The sequence below is a fragment of the Rattus norvegicus genome, chromosome 16 (genome assembly GCF_036323735.1).
Source record: "Rattus norvegicus strain BN/NHsdMcwi chromosome 16, GRCr8, whole genome shotgun sequence".
Classification (NCBI taxonomy): domain Eukaryota; kingdom Metazoa; phylum Chordata; class Mammalia; order Rodentia; family Muridae; genus Rattus; species Rattus norvegicus.
This window is the reverse complement of record NC_086034.1, coordinates 7,523,665-7,550,949: the sequence shown is the minus strand read 5'-3', so window position 1 is coordinate 7,550,949 and position 27,285 is coordinate 7,523,665. Positions and strand designations below refer to the sequence as shown.

The following is a 27,285-nucleotide window of genomic DNA, read 5'->3' as shown; positions in this document are numbered from 1 at the left end:
CTCTAACCAAAGCTTCCTGGAATAGGGCTTGACTTTTTATTGGATTTTCCTGACAGCTAGACTGTAACCAGAACTTTAACAGTTTAAGACTACTTTGGAAATCTGAAAAAATATTTTCGTGATTACATTCTAATCAGTTAATGTAAGACCGGCTTTGGTTTCCAGACTAACCTCACAAAGACATTGATTATAGGTTATCTTGTTGGTGGTTTTAAAAATACAAGTGTGAGTGAGAGATTTGAAACAGGGCTCTACAAAAGCCCAGACCTCACTGTCCTCTGACCTCAGTTGGTAGATTTCATGTACTCCTGCAGACACAATTAAAGGGCACATGCGAATATGTATAAATAAAATATAAGTGATATGGGAGATTCTAACAAATGATTTATTAATGAAATTTATTAACTCTAATATTCACTGCCAGAGAAATGTCCATATGTACAGATAGCACGAAGCTTCCAGCCCCCACCTTTGGTTACATGAAATGCTCTAAGCACCACAGAACAAACATTCATCCTAGTTTCAAAGGAAAAACAAATCTTGAGAAAAACAAAAGCCTCAATGCTCTTGAACTTGGTTTCTTTATACCATACGAGGAAAATCCTTTCATTCTACAGTTTCTTTCCTCTTGGTCAGCTTCTAAAAGAGCACTGGGGAAAGGACAAAAAAAAAACAAAACAAAACAAAAAAAAAACCAAAAAAAACAAACAAACAAACAAAAAAAAAACAAACAAAAAAAACCGTTTCTTATAGGGACAATGTTTCAAAAGAGAAACTGGAAATTAGTCTGTCTTAAGTAGAAAATACTTTTAGCCTAAGATATTGGCATTAAGTAACATAAGAAAAACTTCAACTTTCAAAATTCAAAATGTAGAAAACGCAAGACTAACAAGGGTTGGGAGTGAGAAGCTCACAGGAAAATCTGTAGCAAACTCAGATTTCTGGATTTTAACTTCCTCCAGGCGTGATGGTATCTGCTAGCCACCAAAGCAGTATACAGACAGGAGGAGAAAGTCCTAAAAGCTGAGTGTAACCTTTCATGGGTTTTCCCAAGAAGTCAGGTTGGCAAAACAAAGGAAAATAAAAGAATAAAGACTGAAGGAGAAGAAAAATGGGAGAAACCACGTCTAAGCCCATGTCAATCGGGGTGGACAAGTGACAAGTGCATATATAGGAGACACTGCATCCTTGATTACAAATGTGGATTATATACAGATTTAGATCAGATTAAGTCAGTTCATCCCACATCTCAAACGGGATGTCTCTCTGCGAGGAAGTCTCATCTTGGGTCCTCAGGTGCCCGTCCTCTGTCCTGGCTGGTCGGAGGTCTCTGCACTGGACTCGGCAGCATGGTATATGAATGGATAGAGCTTGGTGTCTGGTCCAGGGCTGGAGCAGTCTCTGCACTCTTCCCTGTAGTATCTAAGCAGTAACCTGTACACTTTCCCTAGAGAGTGAAAGGCCAGAACAATGCATATTAACTTATATTGATAGAAAAACTTAAAACAAATACTTTGTTATTTTAAATTATCTTAAATAATACAAGTTCAGATTTGGCTTCTGAAAATACAGTATGAATTTCTAATGCCTACAAGGCTTTCCTGACATAAACTTTCACATTTAAAAACACTTTAAAGTAACACAGGCTATGATTACAGTGGGCTGGCTGTCCATGACCTACTGTTCATGTCTACTGAGTTCATTGCCACCCCAGATATCCACCCAGCTCCCGTGGGAGCAACACACTTGGTGAGCACAGCACATTCTCCTCATAAATTTCACACACTGAAGACTTGAGGACCTCAGGTTTGAACTTATCTTCTTCTCATCTATGTTTTAAATATATACTCTGTATACCCCACTCCCCTTTAGATTTCTAAATCAATAAAAGTAAAACTAAACATTAATTCTAGCTTCCCATCCTCCCTTTCTTTTGAGGCATGGCTGTTATCCTGGGCTGGCCTGGAACTGATGAGTCTCCAACTGGCTGGGAATCTAGGTGCATACAGCCATGCCTGGCCAGAGACCTAATCTAAGATAACAGACTTATGTCAACATCATAACTGAAACTCTGCCAGAAAACACAAACAAGCCTCTGCAGAGCCTGCCTGCTTACACGCGCCGTCACTCCGCCTGCCCCAGATACGCCTCTCTTACTGTGATCCACCCAGACTTAGCGAGTGCCCCTGCTGATGGCATACACCCTTCGAGATAGCGAGTGTCAAGCTATCTCCTACTCACCGACATTCAGTTTCCTCTCAGTGAGGAAAGTGTGCATGCTGTAAATGTCTCTCATCAACTCTGAGTCCCCGAAAGTGAAATAAACCACATCGCGTTCAGCGGCAGCAGCGGCCAGTAACTGTATTAAGGCTGCGACAAAGAGGACAGGCAGTTACATCGAAGGGCAGCTAGCAACACACCGTTAGCTTTTTCATCCCTCTACAGAGGCTGCGATGCCACAGCTCTGTCCTGGTCAAGGACTTACAAACCCAATGTGTATTATTAAGAATGGTGAGTAGACAATGACATAAATCCTTCAGTTTATGGTTCATCAAGCATGGTTTAGAGAATAAATTTAACTGTAACAGCCCCACAGTTACTTCTCTGGACCACAGAGAAAGGAAAGTTCATTGAAGTAGTAACCAAGGCATCAAGGTGATATATATATATATATATATATATATATATATATATATATATGCATATATATATATATAATATTTACTCTTATTGATTTTGAATTATTTTTCTGTCTGCTCCACTTACTAGTTTTGTCATTACATACTCGCTGGTCTTGGGTCTTGGGAAGTGCTGATGTTACCCCTGACTTCGACAAGCATCCCCCACACAGGCTGTTATGTCCCCCTGTGTCCCCAGCATTCACACATATCTGCCCTCCCGCACGGCGTCAGTGTTACTGAAATGCTGGATGAGTAACCCCCGAGTGTTAGAACAGAAGAACAACTGAGAACCACTCGTCTCCAACCACAGCTACAGACCTCAAACCTGAAGTTTCTAGAAATCAAGTTTTTTTTTTATCAATCCTTATCTCAACAGAAATATTTATTTTGAATATGAACAAACCTGAACCTGGCAACAACTAATGCCCTTTGGTGTGTTTTACTTTGCAACACAGAACGTGCGAATGCAACTGAAACATGATGAAGGATCTTTCTGTGTTAGGATTTTACACATCCAAACAAATGACTTGAACGTTACTGAGAGTAGGGTGGAAGCCATAACTGCAAGCGTTAATGGGTGACACCACGGGAGAAGTTCTGTTTTGCAGTGTCTTCCCATAGATCCACTAACAGAGAGGGGGAGAGACCGCAGCAACTCTACAGTGGAGCCGCTGGGCCACGCCCTTCCTGAGTGAGCACAGTGAGGATGTCAGTGGTGTTCAATGCCGTCAACGCCTCCACAGTTCCACTGAGTCAGCTGTCTCAGAAGGCATACCCAACCCCAGAGTCATAAAACGCGTACACTTCAAGCATGTGAGTGTCAGAAGACACTTTTGGGAATACCCTAGACTCAAATAGGGAATCTACTTGGAGAGAAAAGGCTAGATTTATTATCTATGTGGTCATCTGGCATAATGAAGACACAGAGGAAAGGACAGATAAATATAATCATATACCTATATGAGTTTAATAATCATAACTATAAAAATATTTTCTTAGGACATACGCTGCTGTGTCTAAGGAAGGAAACAAAGTGCATGTTAGCCTACAGCCAGTGGTCCTGTAGCTAAATGAACCTGCAGCCAAGCCTGACAATCCGAATTCAACTCCCACACGGCAGCAGCGAAACCAGATTCCACGCACTGTTCTCCGCCCTCCACATGCAGTCTATGCACACACACACATACAATTAAAATGAATGCATTTGCATAAAATACACACATATTCTTATACAGAGGGATGTGTGCTATTTTTACATTTAAAAAAAAAAAAAGGTCTTTATAGGTTCAGGCTGGCCTTGAACTCACAATCCTGCCTCAGTGACTTATTGACTGCTGAGATTAAAGAGTATACTGTCATGCCTACCTATGATTATTTTTGACAATGCATATGAGATTCTAAAGATTTATTTATTTTATGTATATGCGTACACTGTAACTGTCTTCAGACACACCAGAAGAGGGCATCGGATCACATTAACGATGGTTGTGAGCCACCATGTGGTTGCTGGGAATTGAACTCAGGACCTCTGGAAGAGCAGTCAGTGCTCTTAACCACTGAGCCATCTCTCCAGCCCGGGATGTGAGATTCTAAAATACCATTGAAGTCCTGTCCTGCTGTTTAGACCATATTCACTGACTACAACCTAGGAGATACCATGACTAGGTCTCATTAATCTTAGAATGTTGAGAGGAATTAATTTCAAAGCAAAGGTAAGCTTTAATTAAAATTGCTCAACCAATTTATGCATACATTAAAAACTTCAGAACACCCAGTTTTAAAAGGTTCCTAATTAACCTTAAAGTGCATATAAAAATGGAAAATAATGAATTGTCATCTTCCAAATGAATTTTCCTTTACCAGAATGCATCATGTTTTACTCTGTAGAGAGAGTGAAAAGTTGGCTTGAAACCCTGGGAAGGACCTGTCGGTTGGTTGTGACTCACACCTGCTCTAGCCATCCAACTGCACAGGCGACATGTGCATCAGTGAGGACTCAGACTCGGGGATCAGCTCCACTCTCTGCTGGCTGCATATAGCCACCTGCTTCGCTCTCAGCCTCATTGTTCTCAGTTACCCAACAGAACTGAACCAGATGATCTGAGAAACTCTCAGTTAGGATTCCATAATTACTGTGATCATTTTTCTGCCTGTATCAGGTGTTAAGACTATAGCTACACAAATGAAATTTCCAGGAAAATAAATTAATCTTGACCTTAAATACATCACTGAGTCATTGACAAAGTATTTTAATTTTTTTCTTCATTTTCTGTGCACTGGTGTTTTGTCTGCATGTGTGTCTGTGTGAGGGTGTCGGATCACCTGGAACTAGAGCTACAGACAGCTGTGAGCTGTGGGTGTTGGGAATTGAACCCAGGTCCCTTGGAAGAGCAGCTAGTGCTCCTGACTGCTACACCAGTATTTTAAATGGCACCGTCTACAGGACCTACTGTCTATGACATCTCCAAGGTCTTGGTAAACTATAGAATTAAGCCTCATGTTTTTAGTGAATTCTCTTGCATCAAAAGTTGGATGAGAATAAATTTAATGGGATATGTGGGCAGACGCCAAGTCTGATATAAAAGCACACAACTGTAGCTCAAGCATGCATAGGTGCCAAACCAATCACTTAAATTAACCTGCAGGGAGCCTGGTTTTAATTTTCTTTTTGGCAACCATGTTACACCATGAGGAAAACACAAACAAATATGAATAACCTGAAAATGCAACTTACTGTGTCCTGTTACAGAAAATGAACAGAGCAAGCATGGCTAAGATCGGACTGGGTGCCGTGGCACATGCAGGGCTACAGAGGGAAAGCCAGACTCATCTCTGTAGGTTCAAGGCCAGCCTGCTCTACACACTGAGTTCCTAGACAGCTAGTGCTACACACACACACACACACACACACACACACACACACACACACACACACACAGAGAGAGAGAGAGAGAGAGAGAGAGAGAGAGAGAGAGAGAGAGAGAGCCTGTCTCACCAAAAGGGGGTGTCAGATAATAAAATCGCATGTCCCAGATGGTGTCTGAGGCACCCCAGGTAACATCAGTAATATCTACTAACATGAGGCTTGAACTCTACGGATAGCTCATTTAATTTCTATAGAACCAGAACCAGATAACTAGCATGACTGCCATTTTGAGAAGGGCTAAGTAACTGTCCAAGGACAACTAGTAAGAATGTAGTAGAGCTGAGATTTGAACCCTATATTCTGACTCAAAGCCCCATGTGCATACCCATTCCACTGCTTTCAAGCTGCAATGCAAAATAATTCTGCACGAGGCCAAGCAGACTTCATTGCAAGCCAGACATAAGCTTTCCTTAAACTGTTTACTTGCACTGAGTATATTCTGTCGAGAAGGCTCGAACAGGAGAGACATAGAAGCACTGCCCATATTCCGCAGTGAACTCAGAACTGAGGCTCACACACCCCTGGCTGCGCTGACGGTCTCCAGCTCTGCTTGTAAACTCTGAAGTACACACATGGTGCTTAGGTCACCTCTTACACTGGGGCCCGTCCCCTGCCTCTGCTCTTGGTCTTGACTTGGCCTCCCCTTACTGCAGGCGTCGCCAACTCCACCTGTACGTCTACTGTCCACTGTGTACTGTATGGCACACATCTGCCTAAGAGTCTTCCCCACGTCCCGCTCTCCCTGCAATGCTCTACTGCTTTCCTCACTACTGACAAAGCAACTCAGGGAAAGAAAGGCCTCTTGTGGCTCATGGTTGACAGGAGAGAGGGAGGGAGAGAGGGAAGAGGGGGCAGCTGAGGCATGGCTAAGGCAGCCGTCACTGTGGACCCTCAGGCAGGAAGCAGGGGTGAGTGCCGGTGCTCACCTGCTTTCTCTAGCCCTGTGACCAGCCCACTGCACAGTAGTGCCCCTATTTTAGGGCAAGTTGTCCCATCTTAATTAACCTAAACGGGAAACCCAAGACATGTCCAGAAGTTTGTTTTTATGTTAACCCTAAATCCTGTCAGGTTGACAATCCAGATTAACCCTCACCAACGTCAGCTTTCACATCTACCCACCCTCCATGCCTCAGTATGTCTCCTATAAAACAAAAGGTCTCCTAAAAAGTCGTGTGCTTACACGAGTAACTAGCTTGCTGCCAAGCCTGATGAGCCATTAATGTACATCTCCTAGAACAGAGAACACAGTCATCATGCTCTTACCCACAGCAGGAAACATAACGATAACTGGCACCCGCTGTTTTGGTGGAAGGCAGGGTCAGCTTTGTCAGACCTGACGCTTACCTGTGGTGCTCCTTTGTGAGTCTGTCTACAAATCTTGGCTTCCCGTTCTCACAAAGAAGGTTACAAACAAAGAGTAGTTATGCAAATAAATAGAGAATGGGGTGATTCTGACACTTGACTCATCACCACCAACATGGAGGCTAAGAAACAAAACATGCAAGCCATTTCCCATATCCAGAAACACAGCGGCATCTTGTAGGTACTGATGACAAACACGCCACATAGCCTTGACTTACACCATCATACAAAACACTGGAGTACAAAAAGAACAGTGCAGAATCGTTCTGCGTGCTCTTACTCATGGGAAGCTGAGAGAGAAAGGGAATGTCTATTCCTGCAGAGGAAGCAAAGTTCCAAGGTGATCTGGTACCTGAGGTGATCTGGCCCATAATCTATTTACTTCCAAGGATTCACCCTTTCCCAATGTCTACAACCATAATTTCCACAACCCTCAGTTAAAGGGTTACCAGGTCAAGTCAACCACAGCATGGCAGAAAATGTTCATTGGCACTACCCCAATACCATTCTTGATTAATAATTTTTCTGGTGTTTAGCATTTTTTTGAGACATGTTCTCCTATGTAGCCTAGGTTTGCTGATTTACATGTCATATGTGCCAGAGTTCTAGGACCAAAGACATGTATGTCCCTTTATGCCTGGCTTGAGTTTAGCCATCTTGATTCTAAAATAGGAAAGAAATTAGTAAAGATATTATTTAGGCTTGATTTAAACGGACATAAGTATGGTCAAATGAAAAGCAAATGTATGTCAAGCTTCTAAATTCACCCACTTTCCACTGAACGCGTCAGGGACCCATGTCAGGGACCCACTGGAAGTCTGTTAATGAAAGACACACCTAGTGCTCATCGGGTCTGCTGATTTGGTCTCAGGGACGGGACGGTCTCCAAGTTGGCCTAATTAGAAGTATTTCTATGGGATTTTAAAAAAATTCCACGGAGTCTTTCTTTTAATCTTGGGCAATCCAGTTGCAATGCCTGTTAAGCCTCTAACCATGCAGGTCTGGTCCCTGCCACACAGGTCCATCTTGATGAAAACAAGAGGGTGTAGCTCCCACACTGAGTAGCCACAGAGGGAATCAATGTGCACGTCGCAGAGATGGAGAAGCTGATCCCAGGATCTAATTTATAAGGTCAATTCTCTGAGGCCTTCCTCAGACACATTAACTGATAACCCCCTCTAGGTGAAAAGAAAGGCCCACCCTTACATGGGAAGATCCCTCCTTGATAGCTTACCTGCAGGATGCCCTTCTTCAGTCTACCGCTCGTCTGCACGCCCATCCCCACTGAGAACCTCACACACAGTTATGTTCAGCATGGACCCTCTGCTGTAGTTAACATACACGTGGGGACTGGGAGGTGTGGGAGGAGCTAGTCAGGCACAGACACAGTTAGAAAGCAGTGCTCAGTGTCTCAGAGTAAGCAGCAGCTGCGTGGGAATGCTGGCACAAGCTCATCTATGAGTCCCCTAGTAGGCAAGGCTCAGGGATAGGAAAGAAACTGACCAGACGTCAAGATACTCTTTAATATACTAAGCTACTAACAGTATAATCTCTTGTAAGCAAGTAAATACCTTATGGAGATAGTAAGAAATAAACAAGGAAGGAAGTGTAAGGAGACAAGAAGCCTTAAACAGGATTTTCACAAAGGGAGCAGGAAAAACCAAGAAGGATGAGTGTTTCACTGAAAGAATCTGTTGTGCATGGAATGAGTTGTATACTCTTCAGAGACGCCTTTTCAAGTGCCAATAGATCTGTAATAATTAAGTCAAATAAAGAAGCTAAAATAAACTGTTAAAGCAGAAATGATCTTTGTTATTCTTTGATTGTAATACAATAAGCCTAGAAAGAAGAGAACTTGTCTTTACTTAGAAATATCTCATGGAGTTCAGGACTGGTGCACATCACATTTCTCTGTTTCTCTCCCAGCCTTCCTTGAGTAAGATTACTCTACATTCTCGCAATGGTCTTTCTCTGGCCCTCATCTTAGATAAAACTTTAAATGACAATGTATGTTCAGGATGCCTAGAGTAGCTGTCAGAAGCTGAGCTCATAGTCTGCTCTGGTGGGATGTTAAAAACCAGCAACAACAAAAACCACGCCCCCAGAAGCAAAGAGTTCTTTACAGTGTCACACACCTCAGATCCCAGCAGAGACAGGCGGATCTCTGTGAGTTCTGGGCTGGCTTGTTGTACCTAGTGAGTTCCAGGTCAGCTAGGGCTATACGGTGAGATCCTATTTAAAAACAAAAACAAAAACAAAAACAAAAAACCCAACCAACCAAAAAAAAAAAAAAAAAAAAAAAAAACCAAAAAAAAAAAAAAAACCCCAAAGAGATCCTAACCCCTCCAAAAAGAATTATGAAAAAGGTTTATAAAGCAAACACAAAGTTGTTTCCACTCGAACAAAGATTAAAGTCCAAATAATCTAAAAAATTATAAAGTGAGTCTGTCCAGATATACCAAGGAGACAAAACACTGTTTTATCTTTGAAAGAACACTGGTGAAAGACAGGAACATCGACAAGTGGGGACAAATAAATTACCTAAAACTGGATCCTGACTGAATTGTCCTTACCATGGCAAGTCTCAATAAACTCATGTCTATTGAAAACACCCTAAAATGTACTTAATCATGTAGCCCACTGCACATCTGAGCCTAACAGCACAGCAGCACCAAGTTTATACACCACCAATCACCTGTTCGGGAAAAGAGCAAAGTGAGATTTGAAGCAAGTTTTCTACCCAGTGCCTAAAGAAACGCTGTTAGGCAGGTATCCCCAGGAAGAGAGCTCAGCTTCAAAGGCACTTTCCCGTGTCTTCCAGAAAAACAGAGCCCAGCCAGGCAGAGGGGCATAAGGCCTCACTGGGGTCCAGCAGAAAGCCCTCTGTTCTATGAGACAACATGTGTAATAAATGACAGTCAATTAATTAAGAGACAGAATTTTTTTCTTTATATTTTTTTCCACAATAGATCAGGTGTGGAGGTGCATGCCTATAATGCCAGCACTAATAAAGCTGAAGCAAGACTGTGAGTTCAAGACCTGCCTGGGATACATAGTGAGTTCAAGGTCTGCTGCTAGGATATATAGGGAAACCCTGTCTCAAAAAAAAAAAAAAAAAAAAAACCAAAAACCAAAACAACAACAACAAAAACCCCAAAAACCAAAAACCCCAAAACAAAAAACCCACAAGTGATTAAACAAAGAAAACATGATTATACCAATGTACAATGAGAGACGCTGCTATTGTTGTAACCTGTGAAATGTGTGTACTATTAGCCAACACACAACTCAGAAATACTCGCCTCTATTTCTGATTAGCACAGGCTTAAGGACATGTGCATGCCCATGTGCTCCATGAAATGCCTGGTAAGGTTTTGTGGTTGTGGTTGTTACAAGAACAATACATACAAGAACAAAAAAACATGAAAAAGAAAATATGTTTCTATTATCCACTTAGAGGAAACTGAAGTTAAGGTCTGCACATACAAATACACATAAAGAACCTCAGATTTTATATACACTGTTTACATGCATAATTTAAATTTAAAAATGGTTCACATGATACTTTAGTTCATTTTTCCTCTAAGTAGGAATACTTCAAAATGTCTCTCCATTTTAGCAGGTTTCTGTAAGGGCTTAATGTGTAACATTGTATTTCATAAATCCATCTTTTCTGTACCAAAGTATCCGCAGTGGTATGGACCTGCCTAACACGCAAAGGCCTGGGCTTGATCCCCAGCAGTCAGAGAGCAACCTACACAGCTCCTGGTCCAGTAACTAGCACCTCAGAGACTGGCAAGTCATCTACTGCCTCTTCAGCCAAGCGCACCGGAGACCCCTCGGTCTAAATCTCAGGAGAGAGAGACCCGAGAACCCTGCCCTGATGAGCAACCCAGGCTGCAGTGAGGCCGGGTCTAAGCCACAGGGACACAGAGCTCACTTAGAAAACGCTCCTGCTGCCCGGCACACACAGCACGGCCGGTGGCAGCCAGGTTTTTGGATTGATGACATGAATCTAGTCATTTGTTTTACTTAAAAGAAAAACAGGAAAAAGAAGTATCTGTCATGAGATCAATAGCTCCAGAGTGAAAAACGGGTTTCCTCAAACAAATTCAAGACAATAAAGAATTTCATAAAATAAATCTCACAAATTCCTTCTTTTGTAGACTTTCAAACTTCAAAAAAATGTACCAGGCAATTTTTATTTTTGAACCGGAATGAAATACAGTAGTCTTTAAAATGAGGGACAAGGAAGGTCATTTTAAAGATGTCACAAAAATGTCAAAAACGTGGACACACAAAAATGAACTTAATATGGCATTTAACCAAAAAGTTCAAATACATGGGGAAAAAAAGCCAGACCTGAGCAAAAGTGCCTGCAACACAAGCTACTGAACACTTAACATTAATGTACCAGGAATTATCACTGAGCAGAGAAAGAACAACTATCTCAAGAATATACAGGGAGGAGACCTGAAAAACACTCCACAGACCAAACCAAACCGCGCAGTAAACGTGGACACTGCTGACGACCAGGATAGGCGGGAATTGATATAGTTCACCTTTCCAAGGCTCGGCCTACAGACTCAGGTCTGAAATATAAAGGACTCATACGCTGGGAGTTAGTCTCACCTGAGGAAATTTATCCCAAGGAGGTTATTATATGCAACTTAGAGCAAATCCACTGTACGGAGTAGAGAATCTCTGGACTGTGATACATACGTACACAGAACAGAATAACACACAGCTATTAAAATAATTGGCAATAAACCTGTATTTTTTTTGGTGAGAACTATCAGAGTGCAGGTTTTAAAAGGGGCCACGGATGGGATTATGGTGCGACTGCATTCATGTCAAATGGCTACACAGAATTTTTTCACAAAGCTATTCAATGTTGACAGTGAGTTTAGGCGATGTTTCCATACTTGACGGTGTTGTTCTGGGTTCAGAACAGTGAATATGTCACTTTTATGAAACCAACAAGACTTTCATTATGGGGATGACTCCACAATGACAGACTCGCTGCCTGGTGTGGCTGTCAAGGACAGTTACTTGCCTTTGTGAGCTGGGGCTGCTCTTACTGTTTAGGCATTTCCCTGCAGGTTCTTAGCACTGTGCTCCTGGAGGGAACCCTGGGACAGAATTGCTTTAGTCTTAGTCTGTCACACTAATGGGTGATTCAGATAACCCCAACTGTCATGATTAGTTCTTTGTGACTTGACACAAGCTAGAGACAACAGAAAAGAGAACCCCTTCTTTGAGAAGATCTCTCCACCAAATGGGCCCCTGGGCAAGTCTGTGGGGCACTGTTTTTAAATGATTGGTGTGGGAGGGCCCAGCTCCCGTTGGGCAGCAACACTCCTGGATGTTATATGAAATCAGGCTGAGAATTATGGGAAAGCAGCCAGTGAGCAACACTCTTCCACAGCCTCTGCATCAGTTCCTGTCTCAGGTTCCTGCCTAGGTTTGCATCATGACGTCCTTCAAGAATATATAAGCTGAAATAAACCTTTTCCTCCCCAAGTTGCTTTTGGTCACAGTGTTTTAACACAGCAACAGAAACCTTAAGTAAGACACCAACCTTTTAGAAAGCCTCAGTTCAGTCATATGGGTAATGACTCAATCTGCACACCTATGTGATAAAAACCCAATCTGAACATCAGAAGAAAGCAGAATTTTTTGGTTGAACACACTGACACTCAAGGAGAGGTGAGTTGACACTATTCAGAGAGGTTGTCAAAGCTCCCAGTTGTCTTCCAAGCTTGATCGTAAGTGTATCCTGTCTCCTCATAATATGGAACTTGAGAATTCTGTGGGTTATTCTAGTGAATTCTCAAACTTGAAGGGATCAGGAAGCAAAATGCGGTTGGCCTGGGGACCCTCTGAGCCTTGTGTCTATAGTTTGAAGTAAAGGCAGTCATGTTTAAGGACTCATTCCTGTACTCATCCCGGGAGGTTAAGTGCCAGACTATCTGTGGTACTTCTAGTTTCTGTCAGACCAGTTTGGTGAATGGATCTTCTGTAGCTAATGACAGTATTGCTTTCTATGTTTGATGCTTTCAAAGCCAGGAGGTGCTGTAATGGTGAAGGGCCAGCAGCATCACCAATGGGGTTGTAATGCCTCCTGTCTGTGCTGCCCGTGTGGCTCCCCCAGGCCACACTCCCCCGGCACTGTATTCATCGCTGCACTATTTGCCTGCGCTGCACTTGCCTAGACCTTTCTTCCACGTACTGGGCTATGACTGTCGAAGGCAGGACCACATCTTATTTACCTCAGAATCTCAGTGCCCACAGCACGGCAGATGGTCCATCTGTTTACTGAGAGAATGAATGAGCTCAGCGAATAGCACCGCCCATAAACAACCCTCCTGTGAGCAAAGTACTTTGGTTTGAAACATCTGAGGTGGTTTTACAGTTTTCCTTCCCACTGACCTTTGTACACCGGGCAGATAGAATCCCTTAAATCAAAGCAGATACTACGGGCTCTGGTTAATCAAAGAGATGAGCAGCCTCTGCACGGAAATAGTAACTGAAGGTAAGGATTCCTCCAAACACAGCAACGAAAAAGAGGATTGCATCAAGTGTTCTCACATCCTTGGATTTTTATAGTCTCTTATGACAGAACATTAGGAACTGGGCTGTAAAGACTGACTGACTTATCTCTCCAACCCTTTCACCCCAGTGGGCGAGCTATTACCTTTCCCTACAGTGACTGACTTACCTTTTAATCTAGCATCGCCCCCAAAGGCACCACAGCCCCAGTTTCCTGTGGCCACTGCAGAGAGGTTCTCAGGAGGAACGCCAGGACGGAGGAATCCACAGTAAGCCTGCAGGGGACACAGCACAGCACAAGAGTGAGCGGACAAGAGCAGCACCCACTGGCTAACAGTCTGCAAGCAGCAGCCACTGTAAACTGCTATTCTCATTCTCACTTTTCTTAGAGCCAAAATAAAAGGGAAAAAGAGAATTGGAGTAAGAGGTGGGATGAGTAAGGAGTGAAACCTTCCACTGTCTGTTTGCCTCTAACTGCTTCGACATCGGGCAGATCAGATCCTTCAAACCAAGATAAATCTTAGTTTCTCTGTCAGGTGAAATGAGGCAACTAAACGGACTTCACAAACCTGTGACAAGGGGTAGGAATTAAAGCTATCAACAAAGGGCCGGCTCCTCCATGACTCCAGTGCTATACTGTGCTTGAAGCATCAGATCCCTCCTCCTGACCTTCTTACACTCAGCTAAATGAGACCCTGGGTTAGACTAGAAACCACAGATTTAAAAGGCACTCTTATATTTTGTAACAAAATCTTAGTGCAGATTGTCACTGAAGCCCCCCCATCCCCACCCCCTGCTCTGTCTGGCTCTTAAGTACAGAAAACAAAATGGCCTTTAAGACCTCTCTCAGTCCTAACCTCCAATTCCACAGCTCTGTTCTAAGCTAGCATATTTAAGAATTTGCTAGCAACCCCAGACAAGTAAATATATCCTAAGGATGTTGGCTAACTAGTAACTACATGAAAAGCTCATTTGGACATAGAGGACCCTAGTTTAAGGTCTGAAAGTTTCTGATTTTTTATTCCTTTGCTATCAGCCAAGTCAACCTTCCTGCCTTTTAAGGTTTTTGGTTTTTTTTTTTTTTAAGATTTATTTATTTATTTTATGTTTGTGAGTACACTGTCACTTTCTTCAGACAAACCAGAAGAGGGCATCAGATCCCATTACAGACGGTTGTGAGCCACCATGTGGTTGCTGGGAATTGAACTCAGAAAGTCTGGAAGAGCAGTCAGTGTTCTTAACCACTGAACCATCTCTCCAGCCCCTTTTAAGGCTTCTTAACTTTGTGAAACTATCAAACAAGTTAAAGAGGCTTATTAATGTAACAGCAAAGCAAATCTCTTCTAGGTTGTCTCAGGTATCAAACAAAGACAAAAATACAGACTGCATACTGAACCAAACTAAAAGGATGATCTGTGGCAAATATTCCTACAGAAAAATCAAGGACAAAGTAAGATGCTTCTGTGAAGCCTCACACGCAAAAATATATAGTAAGGTGTTCTCTGAATTCTCCATGAAGGTATAAAAATATAATTTATACACTGTCTGGATAAATTAACAAGGCTATTTCTTCTACCCTCTCCTAGACTATAAATCCTGATAGATATTAATTATAAGTTGTTGCTAAACCATTATTCAATACCAGGGTGCAGAGCTTATATAAGAACTTACAAATTACCTGCATAATCAGATGCACTGAGGTTCTGAAAATCCCTTTCTGGTCAACAACATGAGCGAGCTCCATTTGTTTTTTTTTTGTTTTTTTTTGGCAGGTTCTTAAAAGATGAATAATCTGACATTCATTATATGAATATGAGGTCTCCCTCTGTCAGAATAAACATAACTCTGCCACCCTCTGTCAGAATAAACATAACTCTGCCACTCTATTTCCTGTCACATTTTCCTAGCATGCCCAAACAAAAAGGAGTTCTCAGCCTCCCAAGCGTATGCTTATGCCTTGTATTATGAGAATGGTTTCAGTCTCCTCCTCTCTACTGTAATCATCCTAGCAGGACAGACAACACTCTAGAGACAGACATTTGTGATTTCCCTTTTGGTCATTAGGATACTGAAACAGTGGGCCTCAGAAGACTTACAACTTCCCCAGGCATCTCATGCTGGTAGAAGGGAAAGGATAAAGCCCTGCTGCCCCTAATGGAGGAACTTGCCTTCCAGAAGGAGAAGCAATTCACACACTTCTAACAATTCGCTGGACACCTCTGAAGGATGATGTGCCAAGACAGTAACAGGTCAGCGATGGGGGCCAGGGCTGTTTACTTACACTCCAGTGCCCTCGACTTAAAGCTAAATCTCATGTCAGGGCCCTATTTGCCCCTCTTCCCAGTATGGCTACACTGACCGCATCTCTTCTCTCTCTCTCCTCTTTCTCTCTGTTCCCTCCCCCCCTGTTTTTCACTATGACCTGTCTCTTTAGAATACTGGAGATGGATGGTTGAACCTAGCATGTCTGGAATGACAGATATTAAAAGTTCTATCAATCTCTCTAAATAACTGGGAGTTAACTGATTGCAATGAGCAAAAAAAAAATAGCTTATCTTAGTGATGATCAGGCTCAATAATGGGGAGTTTAAAACACTTAAATTATTAGAAGTAACATGAATATAAAGATCACACATTCTTGAAAAGTGATGGGGGGTAGGCCATAACAAGAACTCTGAAATGGAAATTATGCAGTTAGTGTTATCACATTATCAGATAAAATTTTTAAGATTAAATAATTTAGAATTACACAGTAGTATAAATAAAGGACTGGGCAGAGTAGGTGTAAAATGCTTCCACTCTGGTAAAAAGCACTTATAAGTTTACAAGTACAGTGTCTCCCAGTATCCTTTAGGGAGTATTTCAGGACACCAATGTAGATATCAATGTGGATACCAAAATCCACTGGTGTTCAAATCACTTTCACAAGACAGCACATTCTTAAATGGCCTACACCACCCTCCTGTATACTTCAAAGAGTTTAAACCATGTTTAGTTTTGCAAACAGTTGCTACAATGTATTAATTAGCAAGTAATAACAAGAAAACAAATCTATACATGTTTAGAATGAATGAAGTAAAACATGTTTTCTTTCAATGTGTGTTTCATTTATTTATGGATGCAGAACCCAAAGGATACAGAGGGCCAACTGGGGTAAGAAGCCCGAACCCCTCAGAGGGTCCCAGGCACAGCCGTTCTCGGGAGCTCAGCAGACCTGTAAGTGCTAAGGTTCTTTCTCCCTTCACAGCAGAAACGGAGCTGACATTGGCAACCACAAAAAGGTAAGACTAGGAAGCAGTCTCAGAAGCCTTGCCAAGTTCCCACCCCATAAAGTTGTAAGTTCTCTAGAGTGCCATACTGGTGAGTACTTTTCTCTCCTCAACAGAAGCTGGAGTGCTTGAGGGAACTGGCAGGAAAGGAAACCAACTGGAGCTCGGGCACGTACTGACTTCCAGATCAGCACAGCACTCACTCACCCTAAGAACTAAGTGACAAAGAGGAAAGCCCTCACACCCCAAGAGAATGAGAGGAATCAAGGAACAGAATCTAATGACAAGGGAAGGGAGAGAGGGGAAGATCCTGGATCCTGAAGGACGCAAAGGGGAATGCTGAAAACAGACAAAAGAAAGCAGAGTCATTTCCAGAAAGAAAGAACACTGGTCATGGCGTTAGTTACTCTGGCACAGACGTGCACAGACAGACACATGTGTACTTTGACTCCAAGATCATTTGTAACACAGTCAAGTCGATACATTTCAAGGATGTTTCACTATCGAGTAAGCATATACTTTCCCCTAGAACAATAGTTATTGTTCTGGAAAATTACTTATTTATATGAAGTCATCCTATTATACTTGTTTAATCTAAACTAATACACAGTTAATACAGAAACTCTTGGTATTTTGTGATTCCTTAAAAAGACACAATTTTTTGGAAAAGAGAATAAAGTTCTATTACTAAAAAGTCTTAAAATTATCACATGCTCAGTCGTAATATATTTTATAAACTCCTAAATATCCAGTTGTATAAAGACACTAGTTTGTGTCTCATGCATCAAAGAGAAGACTGTGGAATCAGTAAACTATTCACAACCAGGATCGTTGGTGAGGACTTACCAATCCAACAATTATAAATATCTTATCATGACGATAAGAAAACACAAGAGATTCCAACAGAGTCTGAAGAGACAGGTAACAAAATATGAAATTATAGGTTACTTTTAGGTGCACTGACATGACTACATTTCATGTGGAGAGACCAAGAACAACCGTTTGAAAGGGAGAATTAGGGTGGCTTTTTTGTCTTTAAAATAATGATCTATTAGCACACGGTTTATCCTGCTTCCTATTCATTTTGTCTGTGTATACATGCCAGTGAGCATCAAGTTGTGCCTGTGTAGGTCAGAGGACAACTGGAGAGTGCCAGTTCTCTTCTTTCCCCCAGAAATACTTTAATAAATTCACAGGATAGTACACTATCAGCTGGAGATACAGCTTGGTGGAAGTATGTCTGCCTATGGTGAGCAGGACTCTGAACTCAACCCCTTGAACCAATTAATTAATCAATTAGAGAAGATAAAACTCAAATAAATAAAAAAGTAGTCATTGCATAAATAGACATACAGGAACTGGACGTGCCTTTTGACACCTGAGTACACGCAGGTCACTAGAGACAGAACAGCCATTTTAACAGAAGTGTATATATTAACATTTATGCAAAAGAAACACAAAACAAAACTTACTCAAACACATTTATACTTTGCTCAAACACAAAACAAAACTTAAGCACATTTATACTTTGCTCATTTTAAACTCAAAATGAATACTAGACTTGAAAGAAAAAAACACAGAAGGATGGCATTTGTAGATGATATCACCCCAGAAGACCTTGGAGGTCTTCAGTTAGGCAGAGTTCTTAGACTCTAGGAAAGCACATTAACTTCTAAATCAAGGTAAACTTGTCTTGAAGGAGCCTGCACATGCGAGCCCTTACATAAGGAACTGCAACCTAACCGTTCTCGTGTTCTACCGCATGGATTCTAGCGACCCAAGTCAGGCCGCTGGGTTGGTGGCAAATGTCTTTAGCTCTTAAGCAATCTGAACAGTCTGGATCTGGTATTTTTAAATGAACATAAAATGAAAGAAGATAGCTGAGTTCAGGTTTCTTACTGGTAAAATTAAACAATGGATCAAATATGTTCTCTGGTTCTATGTATTGGGAGGTTAAAGGAAAACTTCTTAGAAATGATACATTTTGAACTAATACTCCAGAGAAAGAATGTGTCACATATTTTAAGATAATAAATGATCAAATATTGAACTACTGAAAAATACCAGTAGAGAGTACTGATTGGTTTTGCCATTAAGCTTTGATTTAGTAATAACCCTACTCCAAATATGGATCCCAACAAGACTCAATAAAACAGCAAACAGCTACAAGCAACTTTGTTCTGCTTCTATCCCAGATGACTCCAGGAAATGTCTCCATAGTGTAACCTCACCTAACCAAGTCTAAGAAGACAAGTATGACATCTCACCAGCATCGCAGTCTTCCTCTGCAGAGACACCTGCCACTTTCACAAGCTGAAATCACAAACCTCTCCAACACCACTGTGTAAAATGTCAGCCAGCTGACCTGCCTCAGAATTAGAAACAGCTTCCAGGTTTCCACTAGATCTGCTTTTTACAGAACAGCTCTACTCTGAGTGCTGATGCAGCTCTAACCGGAGAGGTGGAGCCCATGTAGCATGACCTCTTCTGGAGGATTCCAGTGGTCCTCTCCTTCTCAATGCCTACTGGCAAACAGGATGCTAGAGCTAAGACGCACGCCACTTTATGGTCTTACCTTTTATTGTTTCACTTAGAAAACTCTATTGCCCTCTCACCTACCTTTGATATAGTACATAAAACAATTATTCACGTTATCACTAATAGGATATTATAAAACATCGTGAAATACAATACATTATTTCCTCCAACTTATACTTCACTTTTATGTGACTCTTGATGTTTGTCCCAAAATTTATAAATCTGTTTAATACATAAGTGTAAATAAAAAAGAATTTAATTGAAGAAACCCAAAGTTATCTGTCTAGTTTGTGTGTACGTGTGTGTGCGTGTGTGTGTCTGTGTGTGTGCGTCTGTGTGTCTGTGTGTGTATGTGTGTCTGTGTGTGTATGTGTGTCTGTGTGTGTCTGTGTGTGTGTGCGTTTGTGTCTGTGTGTGTGTCTGTGTGTGTCTCTGTGTGTGTGTGTCTGTGTGTGTGTGTCTGTCTGTCTGTCTGTGTGTGTATGTGTATGTGTGTGTCTCTCTGTGTGTGTCTGTGTGTGTAGGCCTGAGGCACCACTAGGTGAATCCTCTTTGACCCATGTTACTTGTGAGACAGGGCCTCACTGACCATAGCTTGTTCTTTCAGCTGGAACGGCTACCCAGGAAGCATTAGGGACCCATTTGCTTCTGCCTCTCTATTGTTAGGGCTGTAGGCAAGTGTCAGCTTTCTATAGTTTTACATAGGTACTGGGATCTAAACTCAGGCCTCATGCTTGTAAGCACGTGGCCCACAGAGTCCTCTCTGCAGTCCATTTTAGCTCTTTCTTTTTGTCCTTTTTAGACTGCATTAGATTAAGATGCTGGGTTGGTGAGGTGACTTAGTGCAGAAAGGTGCTTGTTACCTAGTCCTATGAGCTCAAATCCTGGAATCTGAATGGTGGGAGGAAAGAGCTGACTCTTGTAAGGTGTCCCGTGACCTCGGCAAGTACACTGTAGCATACATGTCCTATCGCACATATAAAACAAATGAAAACAAATGTAAATTTTTTAAAAATTAAGATGTGAAAATGACATTTTACAAAATCTATTGCTGCTTTTTTCCCCAGCAAGAGTTACAAAACAGTTCTTTTCTGAAATAATACATTTTGTGAATATAGCAGTGACTTAAAGAATATGTATGTCACTCAGGTATTGTGGTACAAACCTGTTATCCCAGCGCTCAGAAGGCAAAGGGGGATGAATTATGAGTTCAAGGCTAGTCTGAGCTATATAAAACCCTGTCTTAAATGGAAAAAAAAAAAAAAAAGGAGCACACATTTATCAATTGACTTCCCCACACGACAGGCTCTGAGCCAGGGGCTTCCTCAGTGTCAGTTTACGTGAGGGTCAGCTGTGTTAAATCTGCAGGAATTTCTGTTTGGTTTGGTTGTTTGTTCTTGTGGGAATTCGATGAATATGTTGGGAGAAAAAGGAATGTTGGGAAAACCAAATAAGGACAGTCTACAAGTTCAGGGCTGGTAACTAATCTTTGAGTGGAAAACTCTTCATTTATAAAACTGTGATGTGAAGACGTGAGGTCTTGCTTGTTCCGTGAAGAGATACTGCCCCAGCACAGGCCTGCATTCTCCCACAGACCCAGAGACAAAGAAGGAAGGAGGTGCATGGGAGAGAGGAGGAAAGAAGGGAGCAGAACAGAGAAAAGACAAAAGCAAGCAGAAGTCAGGAGAATCTAGTGTAAGCCCTTGGTCTGGTCACTGTTCAGCTTTGAGCAGAGACTGAGTTACCCAGTGTCTAAGATTTCGTCTATCTCTAGCTAAGAGAGGTGCATACAGTGTCTCTCGTCTTTTGGAGTGGTTTGGATTAAAGCAGGCCAGGCAGGATGTCCAGAGGAATGGAAGGCCACTTGAGCCTGGGAGTTCAAGGACAGCCTGTGTGGCATAGCAACGGATGCCTCAAGAAGAAAGAAACCCCTGGCCCTACATTTAAAGTGCTAAGTGGAGGGCCTAGTATAGTATAAGTAATCATTTTGTTACCTTCCCCACCGCTCTATTAATTGAAAAGCCATTCTACTTGTAGTTGACTGAAAAGAATCTCGTAAGTCAAACATAAACCATAACTGCACACTGACATAAACAGCGGCAGGTGGGAAGCAAATACAAAACTGTGCCGCTGTGCTCAGTAGGCAGCTCTGCCTCATCTGTGGGTGTCTATGCTTGGGCACTGGACTTACTAAACTTTATTTAGTGTTTAAAAGTATCTAGAACGTAGTTATTAGTAATGTTCTGGGATAATGCACTTACATAATTTCTAAAATACCTAATTCATGCTAGTCATTGAGCAAGCCATCAGACATCCTACCTGAGATGCTTCCGTAAGACAGGCAAACTGACCTGCATGACATAACTTCCCCACCTGCCGGGCTATTTCAAGACTCAGTCTTTGCATATAAAGTCTATAAGTACTCTACATTCTATAATAGTGGTTCTTAACCTGTGGGTTTTGACCCTTTTGGAGTCATATGACCCTTTCACAGGGGTGGCATATCGAATATTATTAACATTACTCTTCATAGCAGTAGCAAGATTACAGTTATAAAGTAGCAACAAAGTAATTTATAGTCAGAGGCCGCCACATGAGGAGCTGCACTAAAGGCTCAGAGCTGTAGTACGGTTCTGTAGATAAAGGTTTTCAGTGTTGGAGGTGTGAATTAGCCTATTCATCTATACATACTACTATAGACATATATATCCCATATGTAACATTTCTCATGTCTCTGGAACAATAAAATAAAGGCTAATGGCACAAGTACATGTAGAGAGCGTCTATTAACCATAAGGAATTTTAAGACTCGTTTATGCTCAAGGATTATATTAAAATATCATAATTATGGATTTGGCTCCTTAAAAATGACATTTATTCCACCTCTGCCACTGTGCATGCATGCGTGTGTGTGTGTGTGTGTGTGTGTCTGTCTGTCTGTCTGTCTGTCTGTCTGTCTATCAGTGTATGAGTGCCTTGTACACATAGAGGGTGGAGGACAATTTAAAGGAGTTGGTTTTCTCTTTCTACCATGTCTACTATGTCTACCTAGGTCCAGGAGAGCAAGTTTAGGAGACCAGGCTTAGTGGTAAGTGCTTTTACTCACGGAGCCACCTTACTGGCCCCAATAATTTCTTTCTTTCTTTTCTTTTTTTCTTTTTTTCGGAGCTGGGGATCAAACCCAGGGCCTAGCGCTCTACCACTGAGCTAAATCCCCAACCCCAATAATTTCTTTTAAAACTGCATGTTCCAGTCCCTCCCAGGAAAGTGTATATGAGAACATGAGCCTCAGTCATAAAAACGGGAATCTTTTAACTTATGTTAATACGCTGTGCAGCTACCGAACAACTAAGCATGCTTTACTTTACCTTTCTTTCAAGTATGTTTTTCAGAACCTGCTTAAACAAATATCCTTTAGTTTCAAAACCCGCGTAACAAGGTCCCATGACATACTTACGTAAGGAATAGCTGGTGGGAATTTGATGATCAATCTAACTATCTTGGTACATTCCATCATGCAACATCTTGGGCTCGAAGGCAATTGCTTCAGGTTGAAAATTTATAACAATGAAAACAAGTTGTATTTATCTGGGGTTTTTGTTGTTTTCATTTGTTTTGAGGACAGGGGATGTAACCCAGGGCCTCACACATGCTAAGTAAGTACTTGACCACCAAGTTGCATTACCATCAGCGCACTTAAAATGTCCACAGCTACTAACAACTAAAACCTCTGTACCAGCCAGATCCGCAGTGAGCGGAGTGAGCAGCAGAGCTGCTAACACGCACAAAAATAGGCTTTCTGGACAGCTGTGCTAGGAACTGCTTTACCCATATCTCAGAAACGACATCTAGTATACAGGTCTAACTTTGGTGACAGCATACTACTGAAACACTGGATGAGATTCAGTTAAGAACACTAAACATTCAAATAACCTAATAAATATATTATAACTATATTAGAAAGTGAGTTTATCAATGAATTAGCTGTTCAAACGGTGTAGGAAATAAAAACATCATTATGTTTAAATGTCTACTAAACTCTAAGGGCTGGAAAGGCCTTTTGTGGTTTGCTCGTCTATCCAGGCTGCAGTCACTGTCAGAGGTTTCTTTGCAGATACCTGCAGATATAGCCAGGCGAAACCACAAAACTTGTTACCTTAATAAATAATATCCGGGGTTGGGAATTTGGCTCAGTGGTAGAGTGCTTGCCTAGCAAGCGCAAGGCCCTGGGTTCGGTCCCCAGCTCCGAAAAAAAGAATAGGAAAAAAAAAAAATAATATCCTAGTCAAATCATACTGGCAGGATTTAAACAACGGTTTGCAGAAGTGAGTTAATTTTCTTGGCTGTGAGAGTAATTTAGAAAAATATCTTTGCTGCTTTGTTAAGTCTCCAAATCTTTAGAACAGAATCAACACTCGCTCTCACAGAGGAATACACTCAGTACAGCTCATAGTAGTGAAGATTTGGACAAACCAGAGGTATAGGTCACTTTTGAGATAGCAAAAAAAAGAACTGATTAGACAGAACTATGCATTGTAGACTAGTCATATCATGTCAGATTACTGAATCAATAAATAACATTTTTTCTTTTCCATATTGAAACGTAATTTGTGGGTGCTTTAAATTTTTTTTTATCCTGATATCAGCATACCATTAGAGAAAATGTCATGTGACAGATCTACCTCCACCCTTCATTCCTTTCTACACAGTTTTATAATGATAATGTTCCAAATCCACTAAATACCTAATGAGATAAATGCATGTGCAGGTCTGACATCAAGCATCTATCAGGCCCGGAATCAAACAATTACCAAGTGGAAAGTACATCTTGTACAAGCTGACAGAACCATTAAATCAGGGGAGCTCTGGGCAGACGTACTGACACTGTAAGAATTACCAGAAAGCATTAATTTGAGCATTAATAAAATGGCAGTAAATAGAGGACAGCTGCCAGATGAATCAGAAATGAGGTTACTGGCCTTGTTAAGCTCACGTCTCACTTTCTCAGGCACAAACTGATCGAGGTAGCGTCTGAAGTGAAGTGCATCAATGGCGACGATCTCCGTGCAGCGTCGCTGCCAATCATCCCTGTGATAGGACAGAAAGGGACAAAGATGTGGAACATGCAGAAGCCTTTAAGTAAGACCCTGGCAGGAGCCATCCTGTTGACATTTTGCAGAGTTAAGATATTAAAAACAAACAAATTATAACCACGGGGCCCAGCAAAGCAGGAGGGCAGAAGACATTCTAGTGTTAGACCAGAGGTGTGCGTACTGCAGACTGCTGAGGAGTGAGAGGAAAGCCAAGGGACAGCATGAGACGACACACTGTAGACAAGTACATTGCTTACAGCGAGCCTCGGAGGCTAAGGGATCTGGGAGAAAACAAAAGAAATCCTAGTCATTGTTTTCCATAGACATAGACATCTGTTCTAAATCACTGGTATATAAAATTACCCCACACTGTACAGGAAATAATCCTGAGAATCAAGCATTACAAAATAATATATAACATTCACTCTAACCTTCTACTTACTGTGCAGCTGGCAGCTACAATGACTATCTTTAAAATGATCCAGACACAAAAGCAGATAAGATACGATGTCTACAGAAATCATATGAAGGACTATCTGAGCTGATAAGTTTGGAAACCCATAAATTTCCCAATAGATCACCTGTTAATAAGCGAGCATGCATTGGTAGCCAAAGAAGATTTGATACAAAAGATTAAAAACAAAACGAAACAAACAAATGCACACCAACCCCTCTGCTAACCTGGGGAATTATGAGGCATACGGAACCACACGGATTACTGCTTCATTACAAGCACATGTGTCAGAGTCAGCGTCAATTGTCAACCTGACACACCCGGGAGAGGGACCTTCCTCACTGGTTTACTGGTGGGCAATGTCACTGGTGGGCAGGTGGCCGTGAGTTGAATGAGGACAGTGGGTGAGCATGCCAGTGAGCAGAACTGCTCTATGGTCTTGGCTACCTCAGCTCCTACCTCAAGTTCTTGTCTCAAGTTCTGGCCTTAGTTAACTTCCTGTGATGATGGGCTGGGAACTGTAAGCCAAAGAAATAAATCCTTCCTTCCCCAAGTTTGTCTGTCATGGCTTTTTTTTTTTAAAAAATCACATCAACAGAGCACAAACAAGAACAACATATTTTATAAAATAAAAAGATACCGTAGCTTGGACTTGACATTACAAATAGTAAGACTGTGATATAGACAGCTGACTCCTTTTGCCAAATGCTTTTTTCATTAAAAAGTGAAGCACAAAGTAATTCCCCTCCCCACCTGGCAGAGTTGTCTTTTAGTGTCACTTAGGAGTGAGCAAGGACACTAACATGTGAAGTCTACTTCAACAAGGAAGGGGACACACAGTAGCAGCAATGCTCGCCACAGGCTGTGCTGTCAACTAGTACCTGGCACCGGGCCACATACATCCCCCCACGTATCCAATACCACAGCCACGTTAAGGATAGCTCAACAAGCGGGTCAAAGGCTCTGGACTCGGATTCGAACTCAGTCTAGGCTTGGACTTGAAAGCGAACCCCGATAGCTCAGAGATGAAGAGCTGCACCTCTATGCCCTGATGGCGTCTGCCTCAACCTTTGGATTTTTATTCTTCTCTTTGACATGTGGAGCCTGGCAATGCTGTCTTGCCTTCCAAAACTCTGGGATACTGACTGTAAAAAGAATTTAAATGGAGTCACCACATAATGGAGGAGACAACGATATCTTATGCCACCAAGTAAAACCTCCAGTGCTAGGAAAGAGATTAGAGCTTGTGGAGTTATTTGCCAAAGGGGTCCCACAGATTTGCCCCAAACACTACAGGCATTGCTGAGGCTACAGATTACTCTCCACAGCCTGATGGTAAGGCCCTGCTATGGAGACAGCATTTACTTACATCAGCAAGCATGGAGAATGGAGCTGGTGCCCAATAGAAGCCTCACCCTTACTGACTAGCGGTCATGGAGCTGGTGGGTGCTCTATACACTACTGAACAGAAAGGTCATCATCGACATCCCCAGCTACAAATCCTGCAACCCACAACAGCAACTGCATGCAAGAGACAGAGACACAACGTGGCGCAAACCACTTCAGAGTGGCTTGAGGCCACTCCATGAGATGGAGTCTGTACTTGACACTGCTAAGGTAGACAAGAATCTGAGACGAGACAGGTCACAGGCGCAAAGTAAAGCCTACTATTACCATCCTGCACAGGGAACACAGCAATGAAATGACTCCTGATGGCAATCACTACACCCACGGATCAGCCACTGTTCAACCCCATCCAGAGCCCTCCTTCAGGGGCGGGTGATTAGCCCTGAAATCCCCACCTGGACAGTGTGCAGTGAGAGACTTTGGACACTCAGTCCCTCTCAAGTCCGATGGATCTGTATGGAAGAGGAACCAGAAAATTCTAAAAGCCACAGGTGAAGAATAATTCCAAGGAAGCAATGTTACAATGTTGTCTAGACACAATAAACTCAAAGAGACTGTGACAACACGCACAAGACTTATGTATGCAAGGTTAAGCCAGACAAAATCCCAGCAGTAAGAAGGGGAGGCAGACACAAAGTGCCAGCCACAATCAAGAAGCTCTTGTAGCTGACGTCTGCTGGGAACAGGTAAGTCAGCTTTCTTGGTGGAGTGTTAGCAGGTATGCTGACCACTCTCCAAGACAAGCTCCCGGCCCTAGGCTCAGTAGTAGCTGACAAATAAAACATGGACATCATGGTTTTGTTCTTGGTTTTGTGGGCTTTGTGTTGTGTGTGGGTACGGAACATGAAGTTGGGTGGGCAGGGAGGTAGGGAGGACCTAAGATTTGGTAAAGGGGAAAGAATATGATTAACATATGTTATATGAAAATAGTATTTTAAATAAAAAACAAAACAGAACAATAAACTTCTGGAAAGGGCAGAGTGCGCCAGAGTCAAACACACGT

At 42.0% G+C, this 27,285-nt stretch overlaps 1 protein-coding gene across 4 annotated transcripts in view; it reads right to left on the bottom strand.

The window, feature by feature from the left end:
* Positions 1-364: 364 nt before the first annotated feature.
* Parg (poly (ADP-ribose) glycohydrolase) overlaps positions 365-27,285 on the bottom strand; it is a 107,890-nt gene continuing 80,969 nt past the window's right edge. For 3 of the 4 annotated variants that reach the window (XM_017600258.3, XM_039094861.2, XM_006252669.3), the window contains 4 exons: positions 24,308-24,416; positions 13,691-13,796; positions 2,242-2,370; positions 365-1,447 (listed from right to left, as the gene is read on the bottom strand). In XM_017600258.3, the coding sequence (XP_017455747.1) occupies positions 1,293-1,447; positions 2,242-2,370; positions 13,691-13,796; positions 24,308-24,416 (499 nt within the window). In that variant the 3' untranslated portion in view covers positions 365-1,292. The remainder of the gene's footprint in view (positions 1,448-2,241; positions 2,371-13,690; positions 13,797-24,307; positions 24,417-27,285) is intronic. The other variant, NM_031339.2, reaches the window with a different exon arrangement.